The sequence below is a fragment of the Raphanus sativus genome, chromosome 2, assembly GCF_000801105.2.
Source record: "Raphanus sativus cultivar WK10039 chromosome 2, ASM80110v3, whole genome shotgun sequence".
In the NCBI taxonomy this organism is placed as follows: Eukaryota; Viridiplantae; Streptophyta; class Magnoliopsida; order Brassicales; family Brassicaceae; genus Raphanus; species Raphanus sativus.
In genome coordinates, this window is record NC_079512.1 from 39,938,477 (window position 1) to 39,951,754 (window position 13,278).

At 33.4% G+C, this 13,278-nt stretch overlaps 2 protein-coding genes across 2 annotated transcripts; both read left to right on the forward strand.

Moving 5' to 3' along the window:
* The first annotated feature begins 387 nt into the window (after window positions 1-387).
* On the forward strand, window positions 388-2,377 carry LOC108836278 (rac-like GTP-binding protein ARAC3). Its single transcript, XM_018609455.2, has 6 exons — window positions 388-622; window positions 1,284-1,481; window positions 1,561-1,624; window positions 1,724-1,788; window positions 1,863-1,928; window positions 2,020-2,377. The coding sequence occupies exons 1-6, from the start codon at window positions 524-526 to the stop codon at window positions 2,122-2,124; spliced, it is 597 nt and encodes a 198-aa protein (XP_018464957.1). The 5' UTR covers window positions 388-523; the 3' UTR covers window positions 2,125-2,377.
* Window positions 2,378-3,936: 1,559 nt separating this feature from the next.
* Window positions 3,937-6,196, forward strand: LOC130494691 (protein kinase STUNTED-like). The gene is made up of 7 exons (XM_056992402.1): window positions 3,937-4,100; window positions 4,210-4,715; window positions 4,806-5,057; window positions 5,142-5,296; window positions 5,382-5,612; window positions 5,687-5,836; window positions 5,911-6,196. The coding sequence occupies exons 2-7, from the start codon at window positions 4,301-4,303 to the stop codon at window positions 6,148-6,150; spliced, it is 1,443 nt and encodes a 480-aa protein (XP_056848382.1). The 5' UTR covers window positions 3,937-4,100; window positions 4,210-4,300; the 3' UTR covers window positions 6,151-6,196.
* The last annotated feature ends 7,082 nt before the right edge of the window (window positions 6,197-13,278 follow it).

The following is a 13,278-nucleotide window of genomic DNA, read 5'->3' on the forward strand; positions in this document are numbered from 1 at the left end:
AATATTATTAATTATTTACCTAACTATTTTAAACCAATAATAAAATGTATATATATTTTTTAAATGACTTATATTAATTGTAATAAATTTTGCATAAAGCCTGAAAACGTCATATAATTTCAGAACAAAATTGTTTCTTTAAAACGATTTAAATTAAAAAATGAAGGTAGTAGTATAATAAGATTTCACAAATGCATATTTTATAGAGTTGCTTAGTTTTAGAGGGAAAATAAGTAATTAAAAAGTACAAATAAATTATTTTATTTCCATCCCATAAATTCGTGTAGGGTCTTGTTTTGGGGAACGCACCAGCTGAACAATTATAATTTCATTTAATATTTGTAGCAAGAGGAAGAAAAATAAAGGAAGAGACTTTGAGCTGAAGACTTTGGAGGAGCAGCTATTGCGTTGTTCTTGTACCTCTTTAAGAACCTCACTCACTCTCTCTCTCTCCTCTCCATTACAAAAATAATCCCCAAATCTTGAAAAAATTTAGGGTTTGAAGTTTGAGAGAGAGAGAGAGATGAGTGCTTCAAGGTTTATAAAGTGTGTCACAGTCGGCGACGGCGCTGTTGGAAAGACTTGTCTGCTCATCTCCTACACTAGCAACACTTTCCCCACGGTCAGCTCAGCTCCCTTTAAAGTCTTCACCTTTTCTCTGTTTTTTTCTTCCTCTGGGTCTGAATGTGCAGGATAGAGTTTTGATCTTTATGATCTGGTTTTGTCTTTTATGTATATGTATAGATCATCTTGAGATTTGCTATGAAAGTCACTCAAAGTCTTGTTCTTTTTTTTGAGTAATCTAGTGAGTATGTTAGTGTGGAGGATCTTTAGTTCAGTGATTGTACTTTAGTATAGGATTTGACCATAATCACCTTTCTCTGGGATGTGTTAAATCTGACAGAGTTTTGTCTTTTATGTATATAGACATTCTTAAAATTTGCTATGACAGTTACTCAAAGGCTTGTACTTTTTTTTTTAGTAATCTGGTTAGAGTGTTAGTTCTGACTTCTGAGGACTTTTAGCTCAGTCTCAGGTGTTCATAGACCATATTCATGTTTCTCTAGGATGTGTTAATCTGTATTAATGATTATATTAAAAGTGTGTTAAGTAACTTACTCTCTGGAAGGACATTGTATGGCTAAGTGTGAATGGATGTGTTAATAATCTTTATAGGTTCATATATCACAGCTATGTTTCTCTGGGGATTAATAATCCTAAAGCGTGTTGGATATCTTTCTAGAAGTACATTTTATGGCTAATGTTTGTTAATGATTTTTCAGGATTACGTGCCTACTGTGTTTGATAATTTCAGCGCCAATGTGATTGTGGATGGAAACACTATCAACTTGGGATTGTGGGATACTGCAGGACAAGAAGACTACAATAGACTAAGACCTTTGAGCTATCGAGGTGCAGATGTCTTCTTACTTGCCTTCTCTCTCGTCAGCAAAGCTAGCTATGAAAATGTTTCTAAAAAGGTTTGTTTCTTTGTTCCAACTTCTCTCTCTCTAATCCAGTGATTCTGATTTTTGGTTTTTTATTTATTTATTTCCTCAGTGGGTACCTGAACTGAGACATTATGCTCCTGGTGTTCCCATCATCCTCGTTGGAACCAAGCTTGGTTGGTTCTTATTCATATTAACTCTTTTTCACCTTTATTTCTGTTTTTTTGGGGGGTTCTTATTTTCTGATAAAATTGATGACTAATTTCTCTTTTCAGATCTTCGAGATGACAAGCAATTCTTGGTTGAGCACCCTGGTGCTGTGCCTATCTCTACTGCTCAGGTACCTTTTGCTCTCATACTCTTCTCATGCAATCATCTGTCTTTAATCTTTACTGATGGTGATATCAAAAATAGGGTGAAGAACTGAAGAAGCTCATTGGGGCACCTGCTTATATTGAATGCAGTGCAAAAACACAACAGGTAATAATACCTAAAACTTCAATTGTCTTTTAATTTTAAGCCTTTTTACTTTTTAACATGTCTGACAATATCTAATAATCTTCTTCAACAGAATGTAAAAGCGGTGTTTGATGCGGCTATCAAGGTAGTTCTCCAACCACCCAAGAACAAGAAGAGGAAGAAGAGAAAGTCTCAGAAAGGTTGTTCTATATTGTGATTCCATTAGAGAACCAACCAACAGGAGGACTGAAGTAGCTCTCACCACTTGTTTGTTTTCCTCAGGAAAGGAGGAAGAATCTGTTGTTTGTAGTCTTTTAAAAAAAAAACAGAAGAAGTAGTAACCAAGTATTTGTATTCTTGTTTGCATTTTGATCTGTATATATATTCCACGATTACTCGATTTCTTTTGCTTCCTAGACTTGCACTGATTATTTTTTATCATCCAATAATGTTCCAAAAGTTTAGATAAACCCAACACCAACTTACAAGCCTCTTCCTTCACTTGCACAGTTTCACCCAAACAATGATACTGTCTACAAACATCTGTTTGGACATATTCTTCAAGAGCAATGAAGCTCTGAACTTGCCTTTTCTAATGTTTTTGTAAGATTAAAAGTGGCAAAGGGAAGTTGAAACCTGATTTTTTTCATTAAATTCCAATTGATACATGGAGTAGACGTTTTCTCTTTGCAGAGTATTGACTTAATTTGATTTGTGGGCATAACCTTTGGCTTATCATCATCATCACCAAACGAATCTCGTTTGTTGATCAATCTCTTTCTTTGCGTTAACTGCCTCTCGATTCAGACAGACCCACGTATATATTTATTCGATCCCCACCACACTATATTATTTCAAAATAAAAGATTAATTCAAATAGTTGCTATGTTTAGTGAACTAATATTCACCTAAAAGCATTTCAATCACAGTACTTAGACTATATAATATACTCCTCCCCTACGCCCTACTAGCCCTACTTACCAACTTTCCTTTGACATAAGCACTAAAATCGAATTTTTCCTTTTAGTAATATTCAATGTGATGATCTTTGCACCACTGCTTTTTTAAAAAATTCGTTCAATTTGCTAAAATAATATTTACATTTGATATTATTGAGCTAAAGTTTATCATTTGTCTTCTAAATGTGTTCGTTCTCCTTGGCCCTTTAAATAATCCAGATAGTTACCGAATTAATTATAAAGCTTCCCATATGCATTGCATTTTTCTATTACTAGCATTTTACTTCTCCTACTTGTCTACTTAAAAACAAAATGTGATAAAAAAATGTGACATTTGTCAAATCTTCACATATTTCCCAAAATTATGAAAGATTTTTTAAATATGTGAATAGGAAAAGAACTTCGTAGTGTACACGGACTTTGTTAAATTAATTATCGAGGCATTGCCGTACGTAGTAGGGCAGCCTTCATGGCTTGAGTCGAGGCGTGTTCGTTACGCTCTACCATCAGTAGCCGGTGGCCACACACTCACAAGCCCCCTTTTAATCACCGGATATCGAGGGTTTCCCGCGAGTTTTACCGGTTTCCTATAACTAACTTCTTTTATGCTCTTTTTTTTTTCTCTTTTTTGTTCTTCTTACGAAGTAAAAAAAAAAGAACATAAGAATCAGTAAAATACACAAAACTACGTCTTTCTCTCTCGTCTCGCCGACACTTTCGTGGTTCTATCGGTTTATATTTCATGATAAGCTCAATCATCTTTTTAGTGATATAACCATAAGTATGATACAGACGATGATAATCAACAATTACGTCTGAGAAAATTCAAGTCCTTTAATGTGTAAGATTTTTATTTTATTTTTAAATATATGTCAATCTTCTATTAGTCGTATAGCAGGTTCAAAATGCTGATGGTACATGGCGGTAGATTTCGGTTAAAGACCAAATTTAATAATACATGTAAAGAGTTTTGGTAACACTATCTTGTCCCGTTCTGCTCTACTTTGTCTTTTCAAACCCATCTCTGCTATATTTTTTCCTCCATTATTTACATAAATTATATAATAAACTATCTTTTCTTGATATTAACAAATCACTTGTTACAATGGGGCTTAAGTTTGCCTTGTTTCCTCTGTTTGATAAGCTCCAGAGGACATTTTCTTTGAACGATTCAGAAGATCTTATTGTGGTAAAAGGAAGTTCAGTTTGGAATCAAGATTTCAAGAAGACTAAGGTGAGAACATTCTTTTAAAAAAAGTGTTGATAAGAATCGTTTCATTTTCTACCTCTTTTCCTATTTTCTTCCAGTTTTGATGTAACCTAAACAGGGAGTTAAGTTTCAGGTTTTGGTTGCACATCGATTGCTAAATTCTACGTGAAGAAACTGCCTCCAACGACTGAAGTCTTGGCCATCGCAAAATACCTCTATGAGCAATGGCTTTGGTTAATACTTCGGCGCATAAAGTAGATTTAAGGTCAAACTCTAAACGTTCTGATAGTGAATCAAGGGCTAACAACCAAGAACTCTTGAAGATGAGTGAAGAAAAGAGGAAGATCTCAGGAAGGTCGGTTTCACTTCCATCGATAGACATATTACTAGACGAGAAACCAGGTTGGCCGTTTCTTAAAATAGCAACTTTAGAAACACCGCAAGTTCAGCATTGGCACACACGGAACGTCTCAGTTGTCAACTGGGTCATGAGCTTACCTGAACGGTTTCCAGATCATCAGCAGAATCTAAACTCTGAGACCAGCTTTGTGAAGAAACAACTTAAGGACATATTGAGAGACATCAACAAATGGTTCAGCTACGATGTTCTTAAGACAGCAACATCAGATTTCTCACAAGGTACTCTGTTTTTTTTTTCTCTTTTTGTTTCTCCTTACTCTCTACGTGTGTTGTGAGTTTTGGATTAATATTTGCTTTTATATATGAAAGAAAATCTTATTGGGAAAGGAGGGTGTAGTGAGGTGTACAGAGGGGTTCTCAAAGATGGAACAGACATTGCAGTGAAAATCTTGAAATCATCATCTAAAGAAGCTATGACAAATTTTGTTCATGAAATTGACATTATCTCTTCTTTGAGTCACCAAAACATCTCAGAGCTACTTGGTGTTTGTGTCCAAGACAATGATCTAATCTCTGTTTACAACCTTTCATCCTTAGGAAGTTTAGAGGAAACCTTCCACGGTAACACAACGCTCTCAACTTTGTATAGATAATGTCCCTCTCAAAGTGGTGTATATGTATAAAGTATGATGATTGATTATGTAGGTAAAAAGCATGTACTATCATGGGAGGAGAGGTTCAATATAGCAATCGGCGTAGCGGAAGCGTTAGATTATCTTCATAACCGATGTCATAAGCCAGTGATTCACAGAGATGTCAAGACTTCAAATGTTCTTCTCTCAGATGAGCTCAAACCTCAGGTGGTAACAAAGGCTTTTTGCTAATTTTCTTTATGAAAGTCATAAGACACTAACATTGTGTATTGCTTTATGATTTTGAGAATAGCTGTCAGACTTTGGACTGTCGATGTGGGGACCTACGACATCTTCTCGATATTCTATACAAGGTGACGTGGTTGGCACTTTTGGATACCTTGCGCCAGAGTATTTCATGTACGGTAAAGTCAGTGACAAAGTCGACGTTTACGCCTTTGGAGTTATTCTGCTTGAACTCATATCAGGAAGAGATCCAATCTCGTTTGAGAATCCAAAAGGAGGAGAGAGCTTGGTTATGTGGGTACGTTTTCTCTTTAACTTGCATCACAAGCACAACTACATAAAACCCTAAAAAGACTTACCCTTGGAGTGCAGGCAAAGCCGTTGATTGAGACTGGAAATGAAAAGGGACTGTTGGATCCAGACATAACAGATATATCCGACGAGAATCAGTTTCAGAGAATGGTTCTAGCTGCTGCACATTGCCTGACAAGATCAGCCACACATCGTCCTAGTATTAGACAAGTAAAATTTTTGTTTCCTTTGCACGAAAACCTAACTTCGTCATCATCGAGAACTAATATCTAGTGTTTCGTCAGATACTGAGGCTACTAGGAGGTGTAGACGAAGTGGAGAAATGGTCCAAACGGATTAAGGAAGAAGAAAATGAAGATTGCTTCGATGACGAGGTTTACCCGAATATCAGGGCGGAACTGCACCTGAGCCTTGCGATGATGCTTGAGGTTGAAGACGATGAATCTGGATCAATCAGTCCCATGGAGAGAAGTAACAAGAGTTTTTTCTCTTCTTGTTGTTCATCTAGGGAACTTCAACCTTAATGCATTTATTGGACTTATCTTAGTAATGTACGTAATGTTTTTGTTGCTTCTACGTATTAGGAAAAATTATAAAAGCACAACTGTACCTAGCCAGGTATAGCAGTGTACGAAAAATTTAACTATATATATTGACATCAAAAAATCCAAAAAATCTATATATCTCACATAACATTTGGACTTTCAACCCACAGTCCATAACTTATGAAAAGAGCACAATTTGAGGTATCACGGTGAGCACTGAGCAGCCAAGAGATGCAGGTACTCTGATCAAATTTGTGGATAAAACAGTATGACTTCAAGTCTTCGACTGCTTTCTGTTGAAGAGAAGGGGCATTCCTATCTCAAAAAGGGCCTAAGCACTTGGTTTGGGACAAGAATCCAAAATTCAATTCTACCACGAAGCTAGCACACACGTTTTCTTTGTTATATTGATTTGTTAATTTTTTTATACAAATAAACAACCGATGTACTAGATTTTTTTTTCCCAAATTGAATTATATTAGAAACGGGCCTGGCCCAGATATTGGCAACAGCCAAAAAACAACAAAAACAGCAAAAAGCCCAAACAATAATACGGGCTGGAATTAAAAACCAAAAGGACCCTCGGCCCACCACGTCCGTCCAATCTTTCGCGCGACCCAGATGAAGCATTAGGTTGAGGAGGCCCGCTCGCCACGTGGCGAAATCTGCGCCATCAACGCGAAACGCGTCGTTACTGCCTCAAACTCAACCTCATCCGCCTCACCGTCGCCGGAACAAGCACCCTCGATATCCTCTGTCGTCGGAGCTCAAAAATCGTCGAGCCTCCAACCAGACCAAGCACCGTTCTCAATCGCGCTGTCTTCACACCGGAGCGTTCAATCGAACCTCGAGAACTCCTCCGGCTATGAACCACCTCAAACCCTAGACACACGAACCGAGAACCTCTTCTTCCTTGCAACTCGTCACCTCACCGGAGAGCTTGCTCATCTACAACGACTCATCCGCCATGACCAAACCCACCTTAACGGCAAACTCGCCGAACTTGAAACAAATCGAAACTAAAAGCTTTCACCCAACGAACCCGGGTTCCAGACACGGCAGTGCGAAGCTTTGCTAGCCTCCGCTTTCCGTCACGAAAAGCCGGCGAAGACGAATCTGAGGGAGACTCCCTTCCCGGTAGCTAGAACCGGCGATTGTGGAACTGCGTGAGCTTCCACCTCCCGGAGAAACCACCAGTGAACAAGCAAACAAGCCGCTCTCACTCCACCGAAGACCTCAAGATGACCGCGTCGTTGCTCCAACGCCGAACCACCGTATGGATTAGTAGCGGAACCAGAGCTCGGACAAAGCAATCGTTGGCAGAGAAGCGGAGGAAGAGCGGAGAGGGACAAAAGAACCCAAACAAACCCCACTCCGGCGCCGGCACGGACGCAGACGCGCCGACCGCACACCGGAGAAGAAGTAGATCTAACTTTCTCTCTCTCTTTCTCTCTCTAGCTGGAGTTTGTTTTCAAAGAGTCTAATAAAACTAACCGATGTACTAGATATACCATAGTTTTGATTGAATAAATTTTATATCCATTAAAAAAAAGATCACATTTTAAAGTAGTCATTTTATTATATTATGATATATCATATATGTATGCAAATAGACAGTCTAATTTTTGTTGGTGCTAAGACAGTCATAAAAACTAATTTGTCTAGTTATGAATACAGTATATATATAGCTTCTAATATTAGATTAGGCTTTATGAACTTGTTCTAATCAAAGTTCTCAAAAAAAACGACTGGTTCTAATTAACAAGACTAGAACACAAAGGACAACTTTGGGATCTAGTCATCCATATCGTTGGGGCGCTCTCTCTGTCCAAGACACAAGGAGACATTTCCATTTTCCAATTTCCACATCCCAAATATATACTATAAATGTCTTTTTAATATATACGAAATAGTATTTTTCCGTTCTAAAATGATTGTTCTAAAAATACATTTTATATATTTTCAATGTACTTTTTATAAACTAATAATGGATAACTGTAAACTTAAAAAATTGCATTTACTTAAATTTTATTGGTTAAAATTATGGAAAGTAAATAATCACAAAAATTATGTATTCAATACTGAAATTTACTAATATGTTTTATTAATCTGTGTGAAAGAACTAAAACATGTATCATTTTGAAATAAAAGAAGTATGTTATTTAAAGTTAACACAACATTTTTACAATTAAATATTCAAATAAAAATGATAGAAAAGTGATAAAATATTAATGTATCATTATATCAACGAATCTTTTGACGTGTTTGTAATTTTAAAACAGATTTTCTAAAGCTAAATAATGTCAAAAACAATGATTTTAATAAAACAATGACGATTAAATTTGTTGTTGAGACAGTGATTTTAAAGATATTTTTTCGGAATTTTAGTTGGTAATTGTACAACTGAGATTAGTTGAAATATCTAATTTGAAAGCCAGTATATACGCAACAACGTTATAACATAATGCATTGTTTATATATGTATAAAATTAATATTACTGTATACATAACTAGACAATTATCAAATTCGTATTTTGTTTCTTGAAATCAACATATCAGGATCGTGGTGTCCAAATACATCACAAGTTTTTTTTTCTTTTTAAAACACATCACAAGTTTTAGATTTAGAAAATATGTTCCTAAACATATAGAAAGATCTACTAAGTTATTGGAGAACTTTCATCAACCTAAACTTTATTGTATTGTTTAACGATGATAAAATAAAGTTAAAACATTTCTACGTTATTTTAGTATTCATCTATATTATTATATTATATTTTCCACAATTCTATGTATAATTAATAATCTCCAACATCTCCTCTAGAACTTGAGATATGTAATAGTATAAATTAAGCTTACAAAAGTAGATGTGTATATATATCCGAATTTCAAGTATAACAATAAAGCTGAATTTCAAACAGTATTTAGCCTTAACTCTTATTGACGCAAAATGTATTTAAAAATCATGTTAATGTTTTAACAAGTGATGGAAGTTGAGCGCTGAATCATGCCCCATTTTATGTATTGATAATAACATTTTTTATTCCACAAGAAATAGTCTGTTTGTCTTGATAATAACATACCACATATTTTATGGGGTATTGTATTTGTCCGTATTCATATTCGCGTTGCTTGAGATCCAAAACAACAGACTACTTCTTGTGGAATCATATATATCAAAAGATTAGGGATTATATTATTGATTGGACTTTAATAATATATAGTACTAGTAGTAAGTAAACGATAACTGGGTCATGGTAATTTTATCTATGGCCGTTTATTATGGGTCTGTATAAATATTCTAAAACATAAGATAACGGTAACGTGTCCACTAATGTTTATTATGATATTGTTCGATTTGTTATTTATCAGAAGCTGGTTATTTCAAGCCAGATAGCAGGATAGTGATTCAGCGGCAAAGTTAACACGGGTACCTAGTTATATGCTTATAACTCATGCATCTGAGTACACACCTAGGAAGCCTTATAATTTCACCCAAAAAAAGACCCTAACGGTGCCAATTAGTAAATAATCTAATTTTAACTACGCTATGAACAACATTAAGAAATTACATATGTAAGCCACGCTGCCATAAATAAGGGAAGATATGTCAAACCAACGACGAGAAAAGCAAACCGATATATAGCAGCGCTGCAGCGATAATAAAGCAGATAGCCGATAATAAAATAAAGACAAAGTTGTGAAAAATCAACATACCACTGTTGGATTGAAACGTTTGCATAGAGAAAAGAAATTGATATATGGAGTTACGTTCTGATATGAAATATGAAGGTCTTTCTGACTTTCGCACACATCGATTAATCCACATAGCTTAAGGAGGCTTTGATCAGATCTGAATAAATCATCATGTCCAAAGGTAAAAGCGAAAAAAAGAGCTCGAGAATCAAGAACACAGAGAATATCGGATAAATAAACTAGAATAAGTACCCCCACTAACCAAAAGAAGTAGAATTTTTGCATCAAACCTACTTTATATCTTTTAAAAATTTATTAAGTACAAACCCTAAAAGAAAGCTACTTATCTCATCACTAATTTTCACATCAACCAACCATTTAACTAATGGAATCTTTCTAAAAGAGAGAAAATAACAAGTTGATAATAGATTAATAGATGGTGATTAACGACCTATTTGTTTTTTTTAAATCACAACAGATATAGTTGATCTGGTGATTAACAGTTGATTATTCTTTTACCAAAAAAAAACAATCTAACTATTTTCTTAATAACATGGATATTAGGTGTTCTGTCTGCATATGGGGACACGATCTTAACTAGTTTATGTTTTATTAATTCAAAATCCAATATGATAAATTATTATTTATGTTATTAAAAAGTTCAGATCAGTCATCAAATTATCCATAATAAGGTTTTTCATCGAAAAGTATGTATTGATGCTTATTATTGTGTTGAGTTAAACAATGCATAATCGAGATAATAAAAGTTTTGAAACGTTTGATAATTTTTAGTGATAAACTCCCACAATTAAATTTTTAACATTATAAATTTTTAACTTACAAATCGTTATAGCGTATGTCACTGTATTATAGATGAAGGGTTAGTGCAATAAGAATTGAAAAAATATTTCGTCTAATTTTTAGTTAATAGATTGTTTTAAAATACATATTTAGTTGATGGTTTTATTAAACCCGTTTTAAATGAACAGATAAGTTATTTTAGAAAATACAATGCAAGCAAAAAAAAACTAATTTCGTATCTACTTTACTAATTTTATCTGAAACCTATAATATGTATTTGATCTTTAAGATGTATATAATCCAAGCAGATACAATTAGTGCATCACGAATACACATCTACCACTATTATAATTATATTCGCTAACTAAATTTTTCAAAAAAAAAATTGATAAAAACAAAAAATGAAATACAAAACTAAAATCTCGTGCCGAGTGGAAGAAGTTATTACTTTGGTATGAAAATGGAGTTGGGACATCTTTAAAAAGATGATAAAAGAGGTGGTCTATATAGTTCAGTTTTTATCAAACGAGAAAGATTTTGGGATCTTCGTTCAAGGAGCAAATTCACTACATCATTTTGAAATTGGCTTAGATAGTGTTTTTATATTTTTTTTCTTTCCTAATTTATGTCTCGATTATATATATAACTCTTAGCAATAATATAAAATAGTTTTAAATTATTTAAAATATATAAAGGTCAAATTACTATCCTAGGAAAGAAGTTCCGAAGATTGGGGAACTAATATTTTAATGTCTCAGGTGGTAGAACAAATATAAGCGGAAGAACTTATCGAAACACAAAAGAAGATACATATCATCGCAGTCCACATTTCAAACTTATATTCCCTTTCCCACCATACATGTTGTATAGTTTTTTATAATATCTATTTAGTCTTCGGCTTATTTACAGATAATAGTTTTTGACAACCAGGACACTTCTATTATTATTTTTGTAAATTGACAAATTAAGAAGAAAAAACAAACAAAGAACCGTACTCGAGAAAATTGTTTTAACTTTATTATTCCATTTAAAGTCAATGATTTGTATTTTTCTAATGTAATTTGTTGTCTAGTACATCCATGTTTAAGTCTTTTATATAATTAGTATGGTGGGTAGTACAAGTTTTTTTAATCTGTTTAAATAATACAAGACTAGGTAGGACCTGCGCCTTGCGCAGGGTGAGATTGATTTCTAAAATTTTAATTTAATTTTAACATATGTTCTAAATTTGTAAACATAGTTTATGGATCGGTTATGTAATAACATTCTTAACATATTTTTGTTCATAATTATTAACTACAGATGATAGACATTTATTTTTAACTACGGATGATAGACATATATTTTTAATTTTCATCTATCTCTTCGTTCGAAAGGTACGTAGCGACCTTTTGTATACATTACACTACTTGAGTGATTTTTGTTCGTTAATGAAATAATAAACCAAACTTTCATTCCGGTTTGGTCTTTTGACCAGTGTCTTTGTTCTATTTAATTTTGGTTTGTGTAGATCTATCTAAGGGAGCTTTGAACAAATCAGTAACAAAAAATCAAATACAAATTCCAAAACAATCTGAAGCACTGACTGGAATCAATCAAATATTTGATAGGTAACATTAGATTACGTGTATTTTTGTATTGAAAATAGTTAAACTATAGATAGACTACCATCGAAAATAGTTACATGATACGATTCTATAGGTTCTATAGTATAAAGAGAGGAACATTATGCATAATTGAGATCATGATATTGAGGTTTAGGTTAATTGGCAAATATGATTAAATAATATGATTTTGTGGTTCTATAGTATATCATTTATTAGGTTCGTGAATGTAAAATATTATACCATAAAAGGATAACCAAATATCTATATTATTAAAACTGAATTACATTTCAGTTTTGTTTAGAAACATAGATAGTAATATTAAAAAAAATTAATTATGTTTGAAAATAGGTATAGCATTCGGTCATTTTTTTGCTTCCTTCGCTAATGTCATTTTTCGTAATTTCAGTATCACACGGCTTTAACCAAAATCGAAATCAATAAAATATACATTATCAGTTAACTTACCATGTTTATCTGCTAACCAACTGGTTTGTTTAACTAAACAATTAAAAAAAAACATCGTGTACAGAAAGTCATTTTAGATATGGAAACAACTAAAATTTGACTTAAGCGTATATCTCGAAAAAAATATTATTAAATTTGAATCAAAAGTGGATAAATATCCAAACAAATTTATCATTCTGGTATCTAAATAACCAGAACCAAACAGGATCCGATCGAAATATTTCGGATATTCGAATGTATTTGAATCATATATACTTGAATATGTTATCTATTTTTATAGTTAATATCCAAGATATAAGCTATCTTAAAGTTGACTAAAATATTTGAAATATAAAAAAACACCAAAAATACTTAAAATATATATTTCTTCTCCATCCAAATATTCAAGTTAAACATATTTTTAATTTAGGTAAATCATAAACACTAAACACTATACCCTAAACCCTTGGAAAAATCTAAACCCTTGGATAAAAATCCAAACACTAAACCCTAAATTCTTGGATATACCCTAAACCCTTGGGTAAATCCTAAACACTAA